The sequence below is a fragment of the Erythranthe guttata genome, chromosome 1 (genome assembly GCF_056151865.1).
Source record: "Erythranthe guttata isolate IM_541 chromosome 1, IM_541, whole genome shotgun sequence".
Lineage (NCBI taxonomy): Eukaryota > Viridiplantae > Streptophyta > Magnoliopsida > Lamiales > Phrymaceae > Erythranthe > Erythranthe guttata.
Genome location: NC_142533.1, coordinates 6,721,028 through 6,741,115, shown reverse-complemented (window position 1 = coordinate 6,741,115; position 20,088 = coordinate 6,721,028). Strand labels below are relative to the sequence as shown.

The following is a 20,088-nucleotide window of genomic DNA, read 5'->3' as shown; positions in this document are numbered from 1 at the left end:
AAGTCATATTACATCAATTACATCAAGTTAAATTAATAAATATGGCCATCTTTGAACCGTTTGAGCCTTTCAAGCCTACCTTTAAATTTTTATCATTCGAACCTTGATTGAGCCTTGGAGAAACGGTGTTCTTTCTTTTAGCTGAAATAAAGTGGGTAGATTAGATGGTGGTTTCTTGATAATTTTCCCTTGGAGCTTGGTTGAAAAAAAAAATTGTTACATTTTTCTTCTTCATATAAAAAAAAATAATAATAAAATAAAAAAAAAAAAAAAAAAAAAAAAAAAAAAAAAAAAAGAAGAAGAAGAAGAAGAAGAAGAAGAAAGATAGAAGGGGGAAGACAGGACTTGAGAAATATTTTTAGGTACAAACTCGAACCATCATGTTGAGAGCAAAAGTGGAGACTTTTGAACTCTTAACAAATCGAGTTAAGGAATAAGTCCTTTGAGGTGAAGAAATAAGTCCAAAAGATAAATCTTAGCGAAAACACCTCTAGTCAAGAACGAGAGTTAAAAATTCCGTCAAGTGCAACTCTTAGTGACTAATTGTGAGATGAAAGGAGATGAGTAGCCACTTTTACCCATATTTTCTACCTTGTACCAAAAGCCCAACATTCGAAAGCCAAAAGTCCCAATGATCCCAAGAGCTCAATTATTTGATACTAGCCGAGTAAAGAAATTTGGTGAGTCTTTGGAGTTGAATATTATTATGTAAGTATAAATTTTCTTCATTTTTAATTTACAAATATGGGATACTTGAAGCGATAGCATGGTTTGTGGTTTTTAGCAATGGTGAGTGAATTATCTTTGAATTACGAGCTTGTAAATTTTTGAGAATGGTCATGATAATTGCAAGTTCTGAAAAAAATGAAAGTTGACCATCAATCTATGTGATGAGAGGCATTTGTTGAGAGTGTTGCTGTGAAAGTTGCTAGTTTTTGCTTGAGGACAAACAAAAGATCAAGTTTGGGGGTGTGTTAAGTGTATATTTTTACATTTTATCGTATCTTTTTATTTGAGCTTTTTGTGTGAATTAACGATAATTGGTGCTTAAAAAGTTGATCTATTGTATTCTAGGTACAAATTGAAGAATTGGAAAAGTTTGGGGTCAAAACTGCAATTTTGAAGAAAATATGGGCCAAAAGTGAAATAATCAAAAATATGAAGAAATTGGCACGGGACGGCCGTCCCAGATTTACACCTAAAAATGGGACGGCCGTGCCAAATGCAGAAATTGGGCAGAAGGTTTCGGCGATTCTCGCGCGGCCGTGCGAGAATTGCACTGATTTTCGCGCGGCCGTGCCAAAACACGCTGGAGACAATTTTGGACTTTTAATCACACAAGGAAACCTAGAATCATCTACCAAGTTGGGACATCTATTTAAGCCCAAACCAAGCACGAAACAAGGACTTTTGGACACAACTTTGGAGCGAGAGGAGCAAGTGAACGAAGAAACGAAGACGGAGAATTGACAAATCTTCATCACAATTCTTCTTCCACTTATTTTTTCTTAATCTATGATTTTTATTACTTTTATTATGTTTTTCATTATGAGTAGCTAAGTTTTTAATCTATGATTTTGTTGGAACCCTATGTGGGGATGGTGAACCCTTTTTCTTGAGATTATGCAATTGTGATTTTATGATTATTTCTTCTACTTGTTATGATTGTTAGTGCATGAACTTGATCAATTTATGTGCTTTATCTGTGATTATTAGGATTAACTCGACAGAGCTATTTTGATAATTAGACGGTAAGTAGAAGAGCCTTCGAGTAGTTTTCACCGAATGAGTGTGTCAATTGCATGTGGTGTCGTAGACATATAGATATCACCTTAGGTAGCCATTTACGAGACTTGTTAGTTAATGCTTTATTTATAATTGGTTTGCATAGACATATAGTGAATCGTTTATGAATAATAGACTCATAATACACGCGACAACGGGTTATGAGTAAATTAGTGTCTCGGGTTAATAATCATGAATCATATATTTCATAATTGAGGGGTTTTGGGTGAGCAATTCTTGTATAGGGGAAGACAAAATCCTAGGTCCGTTTTTATTGATATTTTCTCGTGTTTATTTGCTTTCATAATTAGTTTAATTATTTAGTTAATTAGATTTGACAACTTTGCGTAGGTTGGATAAAAATCGTAATTGTTAGAGTTTGGTACTTAGGATTAAATAATTTGAGTATTCCCTGTGGGATCGACATCCGACTCTCACGAGTCCACTTTTACTACTTGTTTGCGATACGTGCACTTGCGTGTTAGGTATTTAGCACCCAACAGTAAGCTTTTCTCCAAGGTCCAGCTCTGATTGTCGTCGGAGAAGGAAATTCGACTCTTCATCGTATTAATTCGCGTCCAAAAACCTATTCACCATCGTAGATCCATGATGAGAATTCCTCTTTTCGCTGTCAATTGTGGTGGTGATTTCGGAACGGGGGCTGATGTGTGGTCCATTAAGGGAAGTAAGTTGAAACTTGAAACCCTTACCCACCATGTATGTCGATTCATTTTTTATTGTAATTTTTTCATAATCTTGAACATATCAAAACCAAATTCTAGGTAATTAATTGTTTCAGATTCAAAATTTTAGTTGATGAAAAAGTAAGTTGAAAACTCTACCCACTGTGCTTCCAACTCTTGTCTTGATGTTGATGTTTTAATCTGAAATTAACAATTTGTTTGGTTGGGCGAAGGAAACATATAATGTATGGAATTTAATCTTTTACTCTCATGTATTATAAACTCCACTAGGGCTCCAATTATCTTATATGTACTGCGTGTTTCAAGAAATACATGTTTGTAAATTGATTCTACAGAAAGAATGCTCGCGTGCGGATGTGAGGATGGTGATGGTGTGATGACGAGGGGAGCAGAACTAGGATTTTCTGGGAAGATTGGGCCAAGGACGGCTGTAGAGGAAGTCCGCGCATGTTAATCCTTAATCGACTATGTATATGTTCATAGTCGATTAGCTCTGGCAGTCGATTAATATTGATCGACTCCAATTTTTATTTTATTTTTTTTGAACTTTTTGTTTATTGATTCCAATTGTATAAATTATTTATAATATTTGTATATTTTTTGTTTTTGTAATATATAGTTGATTTTGTATTTCTTTCGCAGTTGTGATTTGTTATTTTTAGTAGCAGATTCTTAATCGACTATGCTTCCCATGATAGTCATTAATATACCTAATATTAAAAAAAAAAAAAAACAAAAAAAAAATTAATTTCCTTAATCGACTATGAAGCATAGTCGATTAAGATTAATCGACTATGCTTCATAGTAGATTAAGGATACTGATACATAAAAGACGGAGAAAAAAAAACGGAAAAAAAAAATTGCTGAGCGCGTGACCTAGTGATGATGTGGCGGGCGGGGGCAAAGCTGGAAAACATAATGGCTTAAAATGGGTGTGGGCTTTTCTCAAATGGACTAAAATATTTTAGGCCTCCCTCTATTAAAAGAAGTATTGAGGGGTTATGTCAAAGAGCCCCTTTTTTTTAAACAAGGATAGTTACTGGTTCATCAATTCTCCTCATGGTGTCAAACCCATGACCAAATAAGTCATAGGTGCAAGGTGCTTCTCACCATGTCATTGAATTCAACTGAAAATCAGGAACATCTCGTCCCACTTAGCTTGCATCGAAAACAAAGACCTTTCACCATCCGTGGATGTTGCAATGCACCTCCCGTGAAAGTAAAACAAAATGAAATAGAATATGCATTAGCCAAATTCAAAATACAACAGCAAAATGAAAACAAGAATAGTGCAAAATACAACAGTGAAATGAAAAACAATTGGTCCCTCAATGCAAATAGATACAAAAGAAATGGAATATGCAGAATAAATTTACAAACTGCAACAGCAAAATAAAAGACCTACCCCAATAAAGAGTCGCATATTCTTCAAGGTAGCATTTTCAAGCTTCATACTCATCGCCACATCCATTTCATTCCTCTTCTCAAAGGTAAGCAAAAATACCGAAAACCCGAACCAAAAACCCAAAAAACCCGATATGCACCATCCTGACTTAAAAACCGCATGTACAGCAAAATTTTCAGAAAAACTGGAAAAAACATTGGTTTGTGTATGGAGAACACAAAATACACCGAATCGATTACCGAACCCAACCGATTAGAGTAGAAAACGATGTCATTTTGTCGCCTAGTATAAATATTTAACTTCCATGTCTTCCCCTAATTTCTCAGAACCATCCTTTGGTTCTCTAAACTATGTTTATCATATAATTCTTGCACCTATTGAAATGTACTAAATTGAGTAAGTTAGCAAAATGAGGACTAAGTCCAAACTTTTGTTGGTCACTCCACTCAAAATTCCTTCGACCACTCTCTTCATATGGAACTCACTACCAGACTAATGAATCCATCTCTACGCCTTAGTCGTTGCCCCCATACCACCGGTTTCGAAAGCAACGAAGACGCCCAGGGTGATATCTAAGAGATTGGGGCGGGGCTATGATTGTGATGTCTCTTACACAACAGGGGTATTGTCTGAGTGGTATTAAGGTGCACTAGTAGAAAAATGAATTTATACTAGAGAATCTACAATCGTACAAAGATAGAGAAACGGAGAAAAATGACTTGAGAACACTAGAGAAAATGGAATGACAATGAACACCGCTTCCCAGGGAACTTCAAACTACTAAAAGAAATCCAATAAACACAACTAAAAGATTAACTGGGCGGGGTTTAGCCAAGGTAAATGTGATTGTATTTCGACGTACAACATATCTAACTCTTGTCAATCTACACACACACATGCATATGTGCATATTGGCACCGATAAAACTAATTTGGAACACGTTTGACAAATATATGATTATCACTGCAAAAAAAACCACTAAATAGATTTCATATACGAGAAATAGAGCCAATATTTATCATCAAAGTACAAATACTCCATCAGAAACACAAAATATCAATCAAGTCTAACATAATTTATGTACCGAACGGAAACAGTGATCCACATTCATATTAGAAAACCACTTATTCCGAAAAGGGACTTGCTCCACAAGACAAAAGCTTCAGCAAGAATGACGAAAATGTCCTCCGTCGAACTAAGAGTGCCTGCAATTCACCAACATAAAATCAACATCACATGAATCAAGACGGGATTTTTAAGATAAAATTCTGCATAATATATTTGTTTTTTATTACGATCACTCTGTTCTCTGATTAATCTGAATAGAATTACCAAATAAAAATAAAAGTAAGAAAAAAGATAACCTTAAGGATATCAGTAATATGGTAAAGAAAGATTTCTAACAAGTTTCAGCGGTATTTAGGCCCCCTTTTTTGGCCCTTGTTTTAGCCCCCTTTTTGACCTCTTTTTTGGCCCCCTTTCTTTAGCCCCGTTTGTCAGCAGAGTTTTATTCACGATCTGTACATCATTCTGAGCATCCTTCCCACGCTTCACCTTATTCACGGCATTACGCAATGCATGAATTATCATTTTCTTCACCTAATAAAGAATATCAAAAATTCAAAGGTCATGATGAAAATCTGAACACAAATTTGAAGAGTAGAGGAAAATCTCAATCGAGCTTTCAATTTTATGAACACCAATATCCAGAACACCGATAACCAACGATATTCTTTTACATTTTTTCTTCTCCCATTGTACAATCAAATATATTGCACGAAAAAATATCAGGCGTCTAATGACATGCCTAAAACTTTGATAACAAAACTAAAATAGACGTAACAAATAACAGATACCAGAGCTCAAGGTTCATGAAGGTCAAAGAGAGTCAAACCTCTAGCTTGTCTTCTTTAGCCCTGTGATTATGGGGAAGCACGCGGAATTCTTCGGTCAGTTTGAAGCACGAATCGACATTTTCAGGTGACACAAAATCAACTGCAACCTTAATGCATGACTGCACAATACAAAAAAATGAAAGAAAATCAGTATTAGGAAATTATGACATTTGAGAACAAGTACAAAAACGACAACTTTTGCGTAGGTGCAGTTTATAATAAACTCAAAAGATTCAATTTTTACATTAGAATGCATCACATGAAAGTAATAATTAATATACAAAAAAATAATATCTGACCTTATACTATAACTAATAAAAGCAGAAGTCATGAGCATTTACGAAACTTAAAAGTGCTGAAATACATTAAAAAATAAAAATAAAAATAAAAGAAAAAATTGGTAAATTTACACCATTGCAAATTAACACAACTAAAATTTTCTCCCATCAATATAGCCGTTTAGCTTTTCGACAAAAAATTGGTGGAAAAGTTCTAATATAATCTATTTAATTTGCATCTCTTAGAGGTTATATCATCAGAAAATACGAAGAAAAAAAAAATAGAGCTCAAATCTATTTAAATTTGCGGCCTTCTTAACTACTATAACAAACTGCAATAAAAGACGAAAGGAAGTACTTAATCAAACTCTACAAATACCTTCAAGTTCCGAACTTGATGAGGGCAACCTGCTGGTATAAAAACCGCATCACCTAATCTCTGTACAAATGTCCACGGCTCAATTCCTAAGCATACGCAAATAAATAGTCAATGAAAATCGTTACTTCAAGTGACTTTTAGTATTAAACGAGAAGAACGAAAGAAAGTAAAGTCAACCGTATTCTTCCTTAAGTCTCCTTTTGTGCTCCACGGTCAAGTAAATGGTTTGGTCATGAATTGGATGAATGACCTGCAAAACCACAAGCTCACTCACAAATAGTATATAATAAACAAAAATTAATTATTTCATATCATATTTGAAATTACCTCCGGAAGAAGATTGCCGTAAATATGCCTAAACTCGTTAAAGTGCCGTTTTATGTACTCTTCCAACTTAGGAACATCTTGCTTCCTAAAAATGTCCCAAAGAGCTCCACTCTCAGCATCACCATCGTGAAATTCTAAACCATTTTGAGGGGTATCTATGACTTTTTTTTCACAATCTGCCATCTGCACAACTTTAGAAATCTCCTTTTTGTCCTGTTCAGCATGTTTCTCTTTCAACTTTCGAATTGCGCCCTGTTTGTCAGGTTCTACGCCAACTGCTTGCACATGCGTCAATACATTCACCTAAAGAAAAAGAAACTACGAGAGTAAGCGAATCTCGCTTCTATTCATTGTATAAGTTATAACCAACAAAAACAAACAAGTAAGCGAAAATGAAAAAAAGAGCTTATATACCGCATCAGACATGTCACAATGAAGCTTTGTAACGGAATCTCCACGCACTAGCTCTTCATTAAATCCATATGCTATATACGTTTTCGGGCCCATATCAGGCTTTAAAGACCCTTTGGGCAATTTAACCGCAAGATTTAAGTATCCGTTGTCGGGATGCGAGTACTCCTTAAAAGGTAAGCAACTGAGAAACTCAGCATTATGTCGAGGAAATTTCTGCCCGAATAAAGTGGAAGGGGGCCAGTCTTTCAATTTCAGAATTTCGGGCCACCCTTTACTGTCAAGTCGACCTTTGGAATACCCTTTAAAGAAATGGTGGATATTGATATCTACCTGTGTAAGTTAAAAGGAATTAATAAACAAGAAAAACTTACCATTTGAGATTAAGAATACTTCCATAGATATGCAAAAACGGAAGAAAATAAAATTCTATACACATGTGCAAATCTAGACTAGTAATACACCAAAACGAATCGATATTCATAGAATTAGCACAAAAAAAAGAAAAAAAGAAAGAAAAAAAACTGACCTCACACCAGTCTAGGCAATTTATTGCAGTCACGTCAAGAAGTTGATCGTGTTTAAGGTTTTTAATCTGACGAAAGGCACGATACATAACCATGGGTTCCCAGCTCAGCCCAAGTGTCATTTCAAGAACATCCCTAACAATTACGGGTTCGCCCTTCGACCAGTGCCACTGAAAATGTTTCTGATCCTCATGCGTAAGGTCGACGGCCGTCGGGCAGTACAACGAGTTGTCGAAGGGATCTTCACGAGACGCTGCTTTACACGAGTTACGGCTCGATATATCTTGAAACGAGATCTTGGAACATGTACATCTCCCACCAGAAATTTCAGACACACATTCAGCGTTATCTTCATTGCATATTTGTCTCGCTTCCATAAGCAATTCTTGGAGTGGTTTATCTTGTAATAAGGACTTTAGTTCTAAAATTCCTTTACCACAACCTCCCATACCTTTCGGTGGACACGGGATAACGCCATTTTCCTGCAACTTCCAATCAGATAGAGAAAACTCCACACCATTATCCTCTGATTTCATTTTGCCACTCTTTAAATCTTTACTCTCGACTTTTCCACCACCATGCAAATAGTCAAACCCGTAATCCATAAATTTAATTGGTCTTCCTTTTTCACTTCCCTGAAGATGGCCATCTCTAAGTTCTCGACAACAACTAATGCAAAAGTCATAGGAACACAGAGAACAGCTTCTGTGATAATCAGCAATAGAAGTTCGGCAATTATCACTGCATGAATATGGACAAAAATCGAATCATTTGAAACCAGAGAAAATGATAAAATACGTGCATCAGAAAATTCCTTCACAAATCACAATACATACCAATAGATACGCTCATTCTTATCGCATGCTGCATTCTTAATCTTGATGTCTGAAACTGATAATCCTGCCAAAATACAAAATTTATCATTCATACTTTAAAGTTATAACGATACCTATGTTACGGGTTGCATGTAATGCCTATAATACAAACACCTTTAGTTAAGTTCTTATAAGTAAGTAAAGAAACACCTTTAATCTTAGCTTCGAGTTCGAGCTCCGTCACTTGTTCTGTGTTGATCTGTTCGACAAAGGACAGAAGCACTTTGATAATGTATTTAGAGTACGGAACCTCTTTATCTTTGTGAATTACGGGATCTGACTTCTCCGTAATTTCAGAAAGACCCTACAATCATGGTATTCATTTGATAAATTAAAATATAAAAAAACATATAATAGAATGCAGCAATATCAAATAGCGAGTGAGAGAAACAAACCTTAATTGGAAGTTCCATGCGTAAACATGCTTTGCAGTTGCAATTATTTCGACAAACCGGACAACGTGTTGCAAAATCTTCCTCCAACATTTTCGGGTACCTATGTCAGAAAACAGGGAGTTGCGAGTGTTAAATTTTGAAAAACAAGAATCGGCAAAATCAGAAAGAAATATAAGAATCAGCAAAATCGGAAAGAAATATAAATGTGTCGAAAATAAAAGATAAAATGAGTATTACTTTATATTTGTAATTCAATCAGCTTATCAACAAATATTTCATAAATAGAAAAATATGGAAGTTAAATATTTCCAACGGTAAAGTTCAACAAATAAATTGCCAGTGTGTGACATTTCCATGCTGCGCGAAAAATAACAATCCGCGAAAAATAACAATCCGCGAAACTCAAATTAACATTAATCAAATTAAAGCATTACTGTTTAAAAACTAGATAAAAAGAGCCTACCAGGTGGTCATGCAGGGAACACAGTATCTCTTTGTTTTGCATTCAATGCACCGTACGACCTTTCCTTTGTCGTTTCTTTGGCATTGATGACACATGTTAGACTCAAGAAATCCCTGCAAATATCACGACAGGTCGAAGTAAATACCGATCTAATTGCTTAAAGAACGTTGACACGTGTACACAATTAAAACTAAAACGAATTAGATTACGAAAGTTCCGCTTACCTCGGTATCCTTGCTCATTACACGCTTTGGTACATTCTCTGAATTCACCGTCTTTGCTCCAATTGGATTGCTTCTCCTTTTATTCTCCCTCTTCCCGACTCCTTCACCATCCTCCCTGGATTCACTACCGCTCCGTTTTCTTCGATTGGTCTTCTCTTCCTCCTTTTGGTTTATTTTTTCTTTAACTTCACCGCCTCCGGTTATAAGTTCGTCACTCTTCTTTTTCTGACCCCTTCTCCTCTTCCCCTTCCTTGAACTATCCTCGTCTTCCGATTCATCAATCTCCATCTGCTCCTTCAATTTCTCCTTTGCCTTTATACTCGATTCCCTAGTCCTCGAGCCACGTCCTTCACACTCTACCTTATTTCCGTCTTCTTTTTTATCACCTCCATTCTGTACATGTTCTCCCTTTTTTGTCTCAGCAGAAGACGAAACAACACCGTTTTCTTCTGATTCGTTCCCCAAACTAATATTATTATTCTCCGTTTTACAACTCACATTTTCCTTTTCTGCCACCAAATTAATTATCTCTTTCCCCTCTCCAACATTACCCCCATTTATTCCCATCTCTGAACCCTTTTCTTCTTCCTTCACATCTCTCTTTCTCCTACCCCTTTTACCCAAAGATCTCCTTTTTCCGTCTCTTTCACCGTTTTCCATAGAAAGATCGTCACTTTCTTCATAGATGCTTTCGTTATAGTTCTTCATAGGGCGATCCCTCTTCGAACGCCGGGTCGCACTCTCAGTAACAGAGCTACCAAGATTCTTCCCTTCATCTTCTGTATTATTATTCATCTTCTTAGGCCGACCCCGCCTTTTCGAGGGCTCAACCTTTTCAGTAATTGAACCACCACCACTAAGATTATCCACCACATTTTCTCCATCTTTCAATATTTTAGCATCAACCCTCTCCACCCCATTATCCATAGCAAGATTATCCACCATATTTTCTTCGACTTGTTTGAAACTGCTTCCTTCGAGATTATCCGAAATATTTTCTCCATCTTTCGATATTTCAGCATCAACCCTCTCTTCCCCACTCTCCACAGCAAGATTATCCACCATATTTTCTTCCTCTTGTTTCAAATTACTTCCTTCGAGATTATCCACCATATTTTCTCCATCTATCGATACTTCAGCATTGACCCTCTCTTCTCCACTCTCCATAGCAAGATTATCCACCATATTTTCTTCGACTTGTTTGAAACTTCTTCCTTCGAGATTATCCGACATATCTTCTCCATCTTTCGATACTTCAGCATCAACCCTCTCTTCCCCATCCTCCACGGCAAGATTATCCACCATATTTTCTTCCTCTTGTTTGAAACTACTTTCTTCGAGATTATCCACCATATTTACTCCATCTTTCGATGTTTCAGCATCAACCCTCTCTTCACCACTCTCCATAGCAAAAGTATCCACCATATTTTCTTCCTCTTTTTTGAAATTACTTCCTCCTTCGATATTATCCACCATATTTACTCCATCTTTCGATATTTCAGCATCAATCCTCTCCATAGCAAGATTATCCACCATAGTTTCTTCATCTTTTGATATTTCAGCATCAACCCTCTCCACACCACACTCCATAGAAAGATTATCCACCATATTTACTCCATCTTTCAATATCTCGGCATCAACCCTCTCTTCACCACTCTCGATAGCAAGATCATTCACCATAATTTCTTCCTCTTGTTTGAAACTACTTCCTTCGAGAATATCCACCATAGTTTCTCTAGCTTTTAATATTTCAGCTTCAACCCTTTCGACCCCACTCTCCATATGATCTTCCGAAACCCTCTCTTCCCCACTCTCCATACTACCAATGTTAGATCTCTATTGAATATTATTAATACACTACAACAGACAACAGACAAAAGATTAAACTAGGGCAAACAAATTAGTGTTTTTTTCCCTCTCAAAATCGGAACAAGAAAAAGAGTTCTAAAATAAGTATTTGAACAGGTACTAGGGCAGAAGGACAGAAATTAGACAAACAATAATAATATAATACTCCAAAAATCTTGAAAAATCCCGCCTTTTTTCTGCGAATTGACGTTTGCGCGGTCGATTTTCTATGTGCGCCGTGGTTTAATTGATTTGGGGAAAAGCAATTAATTAAAGGAAATTAGGGCACCTTTTTGGATGGTAATTTGATGGGATGGGAGCCCAAGCGTCACCTCTTCTGTTCTCTTTATGTCAAAAAAAAAAAAAAGGGAAAACTGAATCGCTCTGCCACCTATCAAATCCTCACAATGTTTCAGAATTTCAATTTTAATCGTTTTTTTTTTTTTTCTGTTTTGGCAAATTTTACACTCAACCGTTTGTTCGAAGAGAGATGTTTGAGATGTGATGATTTACGAAACGGTGTCGGATTTGAAATTCAATTTTGCTTGTGGAATTGATAAGGTGTATAGCAATTCGAATTAAAGTAACAGCTGCATCTTGATTCAACTGTTTTTATTTCAGGAAAAATGAGTTCTTATCTTGGTTTATTCTGTTTCTTTTTTTTTTTTTGAAAAAAAAAAAACACAGAAATTTTGAAGTTTAAGTTGTTGCAGTTTGTATGTTGCTAACTGACAAATCGGGGGGAAGTTTGTGCTTCCAAGTAGACATGACCACGGGGCAAGTTGGACCCGAAACCGACCCGTTGACCTGTTGATGCAAGAACAAAACTCGAGTCTTCTGGGTTGAAATCCAGAGGACTTAACTGCTGGGCTACAATGAATTTCTGATTTTTATGTAACAACAACATTATATATTGAATAAAAAGACAAAATGTGCTTTGATCTAGTTCTTTTACATCCATAAAGTTCAACAATCAACTTTTTCAATGTAATAAAAGAGGTTTTGTGTTTTGGAGTGAGAGAAGAAGGAACGCATAAGATATGAAGCCGATGATTCCGAAGAAGTTCGGGGTTTCGTTATTGTTTCTTCATGGTCAACACTTTCATTAGATGAATTCTTGTTTTTTTAATTCCTATAAGAAGAGATGGATCCATGTTTAACTTTGATAAACTTTTACGTTTAATATCAAATCTTTTTTTGCTTGCATTTATTTATGTTTCCTTATTTTTAATGCGTTTGATTATCTGACCAACAATTGAATAGATTAATTGCGCCAAGAATGAGTAGGAGTAGAATTCCTTGTTAACATCCCGGGAAATTATAACTTATTTCCAAGAGAAATATCTAACCTCAGCTCGCTTATTTAAGAACTCGTTTTTAATGCATTCTTAATTATCATTTCTCTCTTTGATTGAGAGTGGTTGTCTTTTTCTTCAATCTATCTTTTTTTTCTTGTCCATAAATTTCATTGTTCTGCTTCTATTTTCTAAATATTACGTGCTGAAGATTTGATTGTACGTATGCTTTCTGTAGTCTCGGTTAATTATTAGGTTTTTTCTAGGGTTTTGTTACGGCGGCTAAGTTTTAAGTAGGGTATTTTTTTTCGCCTCCTTTTTCTCTCACCTTTGCTGTGTTTTCAAATCTACGATGATTTGACTTCGCTATCACTCTTAGGGTGGCGTTGCATTCTTGTCTATCTTACTCGAATGGAAAATATCGTAACATGATTTCGCATACTCTCCAATGAACTTCGGAGGATGAAGGATTGGTACTGACGTAGTCGTAGATGGGAAACATTGCAGTGACGACTCAATACATGGCGGTAGGTAGGGATGTTACACAAAAAGAGATTGCAAGTCAAACTATTAAATGGAACCTCCTTTGTCTCCTTCAACCAGTGAAATGATGTTCCGACACGATTGGCCCTAATCGTTTTGTGATACAACCAAAGATGGACTTCGGTAGTATCCGTAGGTGACTATCTAGAGGCTATCGACACATTCAATGATCGAAATCAGACGCTTGCATCGTATGGAGCATTTTTTGAAGAGAGTCTACATATTATCCGTTCATTTTCTCTTTATGAGTTTCAATTTGACAAACGAAACTGTAATTTTTCAGCTCATGATTTAGCTTGTCAATGTTTATTTCAATGTTGTGAAGGAGCTCATCTTCCTTCGGAGCGAGTTTCGCCTAATATAATTTTCAAGTTCCTCTCTCTCAAAAAAAAAAAAAAAGTGTTAATGAATTAAGAATTGATAATTGGTATTAATGTAATAAATCAATTGGGGATGCATAGGTAAATCGACTCTAGAATCTTTTATAACTTAGTAAAAACTTGTGTGTTTTTGCTTCCGAGAATTGTTTGATTATTTATGTTCAAAACTGATAGTCAATCATCATCATCATATTTTGATCTTCTTAAAAATTCCTTAGAAAATAACAATTATAATACTTGGTAAATTTATGATTAATTTGTTAACAAACGATATTTGGAATTCACTATTATATAAAATAAGATACATAATGGTCAAAATCGGATTCAGTTGTCAATTTATTATGTGAAATGCAGAATTTGGAAACAATGTTTAATTGAACCGCAACTAATTTAAAGCTTTAAAAAAATAATTAGAAATAAATTGATCGGACAACTACAAGATTCAACAAATGTGGTTGCACATATAATTTCAAAACATTAGAAGATACTAGTAATTTGACCCCTGCGCGATGGACGAGATATCAAAAAAATGCGCAACTCTCTTTCAGTTCGATTAAAATTGAAAAGGCCTTTCTCATGATGCTACACTATAAGCATTGTAGCGTGTTCGGAATAACAACCATCGATCTTTTGGGACCGGATAAACAAATTTGACCAGATAACGAAGCAAACAACCAAAACCAAAATATTGATAATGGCCTTAACTAAAATGATGAAACAGCAACACGGTAAAAGAAAGATTTCTACGTTTTCAACAAGTTCCGCCTTTTGGCCCCCTTTTTGGCGGCTTTGCTGGCCCCTTTTTTAACGTATTGTCCTTTACACACACCTTCACATCATCCACGGCAGCACGCAACGCATGAATGATCATTTTCTTCACCTAACAAAGAATATCAAATTTTCAAAAGTCGTAACGAAAACATTAGCTGAATTTTGAAGAATATAGAAGAAAAAAAGAAAACGAATCTCCGTCTAGCTTTCAAATTTAAGAGCACCGATATCCTAAAGAAACAAACGCAGCCTTATACAGAACATCAACGATATTGTTTTACGAAGTTTTCAAGGTTCGTGAAAGTCAAAGAGAGTCAAACCTCTAGCTTGTCTTCTTTAGCCCTGTGATTATGGGGAAGCATGCGAAATTCTTCGGTCAGTTTGAAGCACGAATCGACGTTTTCAGGTGACACAAAATCCACTGCAACCTTAATGCATGACTGCGCGAAGTAGAAAACACGAAAGAAAAATCATTATTAAGAAACAACGAAAGCTTCCTTTTTACGGGCTTCAGATTTTTACGTACGAATGCATCACACGAAAGTAAATGTTGCTTGGAGATTACGCTAAGCGACTAATAATGAATATATACACACACACACACACACACACACATATATATATATATATATATATATATATATATATATATATATATATATATATATATATATATATATATATATATATATATATATATATATATATAACTGCAATAAAAGACGAAAGGAAGTACTTAATCAAACTCTACAAATACCTTCAAGTTCCGAACTTGATGAGGGCAACCAGCTGGTATAAAAACCGCATCGCCTAATCTCTGTATAAACGTCCACGGCTCAATTCCTAAGCATAAACAAAAAAAATAGTCGATTAAAATCCGTACTACAAGTGACTTTAGTAATAAAAGAGAAGAAATAAAGAAAGTAAAGTCAACCGTATTCCTCCTTAAGTCTCCTTTTGTGCTCCGCGGTCAAGTACACGGTTTGGTCGTGAATTGGATGAATGACCTGCAAAACCAATTGTTCATAAGAATTGAACGAGCTCACAAACAAATAGAATATTAATAAACAAAAGTTAATCATTTCATATCGTATCTTCTCGTAAATTTACCTCGGGAAGAAGATTGCCGTAAATATGCCTAAACTCGTTAAAGTGCCGTTTTATGTACTCCTCCAACTTCGGGACATCTTGCTTTCTAAAGATGTCCCAAAGAGCTCCACTCTTGGGATCATTATTCACATCGTGACATGTTACACCACTTTCCGGGGCGTTTACGACATCTTTTCCCCGATTTGCCATCCGCGCAACTTCAGGAATCTCCCTTCTATCCTGTTCGGCGTGCTTCTCTTTCAACTTTCGAATTGCGTCTTGGTTTACGGGGCTTACGCTAACTGATTGCACATGCGTCAATACATTCACCTAATCAACACAAAACTACGAATAAGCGAATGTTCGATACTTCACTTCCACTTAGATAGATGCCAATGAAAATAATATTGGACAACCAAGCAAAAATGGAAGGGGAAAAAAAAAGAAAAACGGGACCATATACCACATCAGACACGTCACAGTGAAGCTTTGTTACAGAATCTCCACGGACGAGCTCTTCATTAAATCCATAACCAATACAGGTTTTCGGGCCCATAGCTGGCTTTAGAGATTTCTTACACAGTTTAACCGCAAGATTTAAATATCCCTTGTGCGGATGCGAATACTCCTTAAACGGTAAGCAGCTGAGAAACTCGGCATTGTGACGAGGAAATTTCTTCTCGAATAAAGTGGAAGGGTGCCAGTCTTTCAATTTCAGAATTTCCGGCCACCCTTTACTGTCGAACCGACCTTCGGAATACCCTTTAAAGAATTGGAGTACATTGATATCTACCTGTATATATTACGTCACAAAGAAAAGTTACCCATACGAGATAAGAATACTTTACGGTAGATACGCAAAACAGAAGCAAAATAAATAAATAAATCAATATAACATATGCTGACCGACCAACCTCACACCAGTTCAAGCAATTTATTGCGGTGACATCGACAAGTTGATCGTGTTGAAGGTTTTTAATCTGACGAAAGGCACGATACATAACCATGGGTTCCCAGCTCAGCCCGAGTGTCGTTTCAAGAACATCCCTAACAATTACGGGTTCGCCCTTCGACCAGTGCCACTGAAAATGTTTATGATCCTCGTGCGTGAGGTCTACGGCCGTCGGGCAGTACAAAGAGTTGTCGAAGGGATCTTCCCGAGAGGCCGCTTTACACGAGTTACAGCTCGTTGTATCTGGAGAGGCGATTTCGGAACATGTACAGCTTCCCCCGGAAATTTCAGACACGCGTTCAACGTTGAGTTCATCGCGTATTTGTCTTGCTTCGATTACCAATTCTTGGATTGGTTCATCTTGTAATAAGGACTTGAGTTCCAAAACTCCTTCACCGCAGCCTCCCTTATCTTCCGGTGGACACGGGATAATGCCGTTTTCCTCCGACACTCTGATTTCAACACTGTTTAAATCTTCACTCTCTACTTTTTCCCCACCGTGCAGATAGTCAAAGCCATAGTCGATGAATTTAATAGGTCTTCCGTTTTCACCTCCCCGAATGTGGCCATCCCTAAGTTCTCTACAACAACTAAGGCAAAGGTCATAGGAACACAGAGGACAGCTTCTATGGTAATCGGCAATAGATGTTCGGCATTCATCACTGCATCAATATGGACAAAAATCTAATCATTTGGTAATCGGCGATAGATGTTCGGCAATAGAAAATTTCCTTCATAAATCACAATACGTACCAATAGATCCGCTCATACTTATTGCATGCTGCATCCTCAATCTTAATGTCTGAAACCGATAATCCTGCCAATACACAAATTTATCATTCATACTTTAAAGTAGACATGACCACGGTTTGGTTCGGTTTGGTTCCGGTTCCGGTTCCAAACCGCCGGTTCCGGTTCCGATTTTGGAGGAACCGGAAACGAACCGAATATTTTCGTTCTTTACGGTTCGGTTCCAAACCTGTTCCGGTTCTGTTCCCGGTTCTAACCGGTAGAACCGGGCAGGTTCTTAGTAATATTTTTATTTATTTATTTAATTTTTTTTTTAATATTTAACTTTAAAAAAATGCTTAAAAAAACTTCAAAAAATAGTTAATTTGTTTTCAAAAAAACAGTGGAAAGAATACATAAAACACTTATTTATTTTTTTAAAAACATATTTAAAGTTTTTCTAAAAATACTTCAAAAAGTTATTTTTGTTTAATTTGACCGTTGGAAATATTTTGCTTAATACTTCATCATGTTTTTCGTTGGAAAATACTTCAATATATATATATATTATTTTTTTAAAAAAACCATTTCCCCCGGTTGTAACCACCGGTTCTCGATTCCAAAAATGGCGAACCGGTTTCTTGGTTCCGGTTCCGTTCGGTTCAAAAACCGTTAACCCCGGTTCAGTTCCGGTTATAACCGAACCGGTGGTCATGTCTAACTTTAAAGTACTAATGATATTACAGCAACCTGTATTACAGGTTGCCTGTAATGCCTATAAGACAAACACATTTAGTTTCGTATAATTAAGGAAGTAAAGAATACCTTTAATCTTAGCTTCGAGTTCGAGCTCCGTCACCTGCTCTGTGTTAATCTGTTCGAGAAAGGACAGAAGCACTTTGATAATGTATTTAGAGTACGGAACCTCTTTATCTTTGTCGATTCCGGGGTACGACTTCTCATGAAATTCAAGAAGACCCTACAAGCAAGGTATTCATTTTATGCATAAAAAAAGCATATAATATAATGCAGCAAAAAATCTCGTAGCAAGTGAGAGAAACAAACCTTAATCGGAAGTTCCATGCGTAAACATGCTTTGCAGTTGCAATTATTTCGACAAACAGGACATCGTGTTGCAAAATCTTCCTCCGACATTTTCGGGTACCTATTATCAGAAAACAAGAATTTCACCCCGAGTGGCAAAATCGCAAATGACAAATATGTTAAAAACTCTGTTAAAAGAAAAACGGATCTAATGCTCTCGTAACGGTAGCATACCAGGTGGTCATGCAGGGAACGCAATATCGCTTTGTTTTGCATTTAACGCACCGTACGACTTTTCCTTTATCGTTTCTTTGACATTGATGACACATATTAGATTCAAGAAATCCCTGCAAATATTACGACAACTCCAACTAAGATGGTGTTTGCAAAGGCTTTTAGAAATAGATTACGAGCTTTTTTCAGCACACATAATCTGTTTTTAGGTGTTTGCAGAACAAACTTTTGCTTTTGCTTCTCTTAAAATAAGTTGATTTAAGCTATAATTTTAAAAGCACCCATGTACAGTAGAACCTCGATAAATTGATAACATCGCTTAAATAATAGTTTCTTCTGATCCCGACTCGGTAAAAACCTACTAAATTATTAGTTCGATAATTTAATATTTCGCTAAATTGATAGAATTTTGCTAGCCTCGACTCTATTAATTTATAGAGGTCTAACTGTACCTGCTTTTTCAATTTTAGTTGATTTTCCAGCTAGTTTGTAAACACCCACAGCTTTCAAAAATAAGCACTTAATTTCAACTTAACTCATAATCACTAACTTCTGCTTTTAATAAGCTTTTGCAAATACTGATTCTAATTGCTTAAAAAAAACATTTGAATCAAATTAAGAGAGTGCCGCTTACATCTGGATCCTTGCTCGTTACGCGCTTTGGCACATTCTCCGAATTCACCTTCTTTGCTCCAATCGGATTGCTTCTTCTTCGATCATCGCTCCTTTTTCTTCGACTTGTATTATCTTCCTCCTCTTGGCTTATTTTTTCTTCAACTTCACTCCCTTCGATTATAAATCCGTCATTTTTCCGAGCCCTTTTGCCCAAAGATTTCTTTTTTCCGTCTCTTTCACTTTCTTCCGTACAAAGATCGTCACTTTCTTCATTACAGTTCTTTATTGGCCGATCCCTCTTCAAACGGCGGTTCGCTCTTTCAGTAACAGAACTACCAAGATTCGCCATGTTTTCTTGATCTTCCGATATTTCGGCGTTAAACTCCCTCTTCCTCACTTTTTATATTGAATTTTAATGGGGGTTGCTGAATGCTGACAGAAAGTGGGCAACCATAATAATAATAATATAATACTCCAAAAATTTTGAAAAAAGTCCCGCCTTTTTTTTGCTGGATTGAGGGTTCGAGGAGAGCGGGGAAACTGTTTGCGCGGCTGATACCTTTTTTTTTTTTTTTTTTTTTTTTTTTGGCCTTTCTCGGTTTTCGCAAATGATGTTTGATTTTACTGTGAAATGATGTTTGATTTTACTGAAAGGGGTCGAATTGCAATTCAATTGCTTGTGGAATTTGAAAAGCCTTCTTTTTATAAGAAAGGTTGGTTTGATTTTGTTAAACAATTTTAGTACAAGATATAAATCTTCATTTACTGATATGTTTTATTATTTAAGTTAATTAGAATTAGTCAATATGTTAGTGGGTAGTTTTTTTTATTAGTTAGCATAAATTAAATTAGTGGGATAGTGTAGTTAAGGGGTTAGTGGGATGGTAGTTTAATTATTATTTATGAGTATTATAAATAGG

General features: G+C 36.1%; 2 protein-coding genes across 3 annotated transcripts; both read right to left on the bottom strand.

The window, feature by feature from the left end:
• Positions 1 to 4,851: 4,851 nt before the first annotated feature.
• LOC105962291 (lysine-specific demethylase JMJ26) lies at positions 4,852 to 12,118 on the bottom strand. The gene is made up of 14 exons (XM_088819079.1): positions 11,806 to 12,118; positions 9,669 to 11,525; positions 9,445 to 9,557; positions 8,982 to 9,081; positions 8,737 to 8,890; positions 8,548 to 8,611; positions 7,714 to 8,452; positions 7,188 to 7,517; positions 6,774 to 7,076; positions 6,624 to 6,696; positions 6,447 to 6,532; positions 5,789 to 5,908; positions 5,259 to 5,493; positions 4,852 to 5,099 (listed from the first exon to the last, which is right to left on the bottom strand). Exons 2-13 carry the CDS (start codon positions 11,484 to 11,486, stop codon positions 5,314 to 5,316), a joined length of 4,080 nt encoding a protein of 1,359 aa, XP_088675205.1. The 5' UTR covers positions 11,487 to 11,525; positions 11,806 to 12,118; the 3' UTR covers positions 4,852 to 5,099; positions 5,259 to 5,313.
• Positions 12,119 to 14,123: 2,005 nt separating this feature from the next.
• Positions 14,124 to 19,630, bottom strand: LOC105962292 (lysine-specific demethylase JMJ25). 2 transcript variants are annotated; one of them, XM_012986594.2, is made up of 12 exons: positions 19,188 to 19,630; positions 18,554 to 18,666; positions 18,341 to 18,440; positions 18,101 to 18,254; positions 17,300 to 17,363; positions 16,509 to 17,208; positions 16,058 to 16,387; positions 15,616 to 15,924; positions 15,440 to 15,512; positions 15,263 to 15,348; positions 14,826 to 14,945; positions 14,124 to 14,614 (listed from the first exon to the last, which is right to left on the bottom strand). In XM_012986594.2, exons 1-12 carry the CDS (start codon positions 19,515 to 19,517, stop codon positions 14,486 to 14,488), a joined length of 2,508 nt encoding a protein of 835 aa, XP_012842048.2. In that variant the 5' UTR covers positions 19,518 to 19,630; the 3' UTR covers positions 14,124 to 14,485. The 2 variants fall into 2 exon arrangements, with proteins under 2 accessions (XP_012842048.2, XP_088675216.1); XM_088819090.1 differs by having other exon boundaries at positions 18,101 to 18,233.
• Positions 19,631 to 20,088: the final 458 nt, after the last annotated feature.

Bases quoted from the DNA above. Each gene is read 5' to 3' on its own strand.
- LOC105962291 (XM_088819079.1), bottom strand. From the start codon at position 11,486: ATGGAGAGTGGGGAAGAGAGGGTTTCGGAAGATCATATGGAGAGTGGG. The intron at 8,612-8,736 runs GTGTTTCTTTAC...GTATTTTGGCAG, and splicing joins ACTCGAAGCTAAGATTAAAG to GATTATCAGTTTCAGACATC. The intron at 6,697-6,773 runs GTAATTTCAAAT...GTGGTTTTGCAG, and splicing joins ACGGCAATCTTCTTCCGGAG to GTCATTCATCCAATTCATGA.
- LOC105962292 (XM_012986594.2), bottom strand. From the start codon at position 19,517: ATGGCGAATCTTGGTAGTTCTGTTACTGAAAGAGCGAACCGCCGTTTG. The intron at 18,441-18,553 runs GTATGCTACCGT...TTCTGATAATAG, and splicing joins GTTCCCTGCATGACCACCTG to GTACCCGAAAATGTCGGAGG. The intron at 14,615-14,825 runs GTTTGACTCTCT...ATTCTTTGTTAG, and splicing joins CTAAAGAAGACAAGCTAGAG to GTGAAGAAAATGATCATTCA.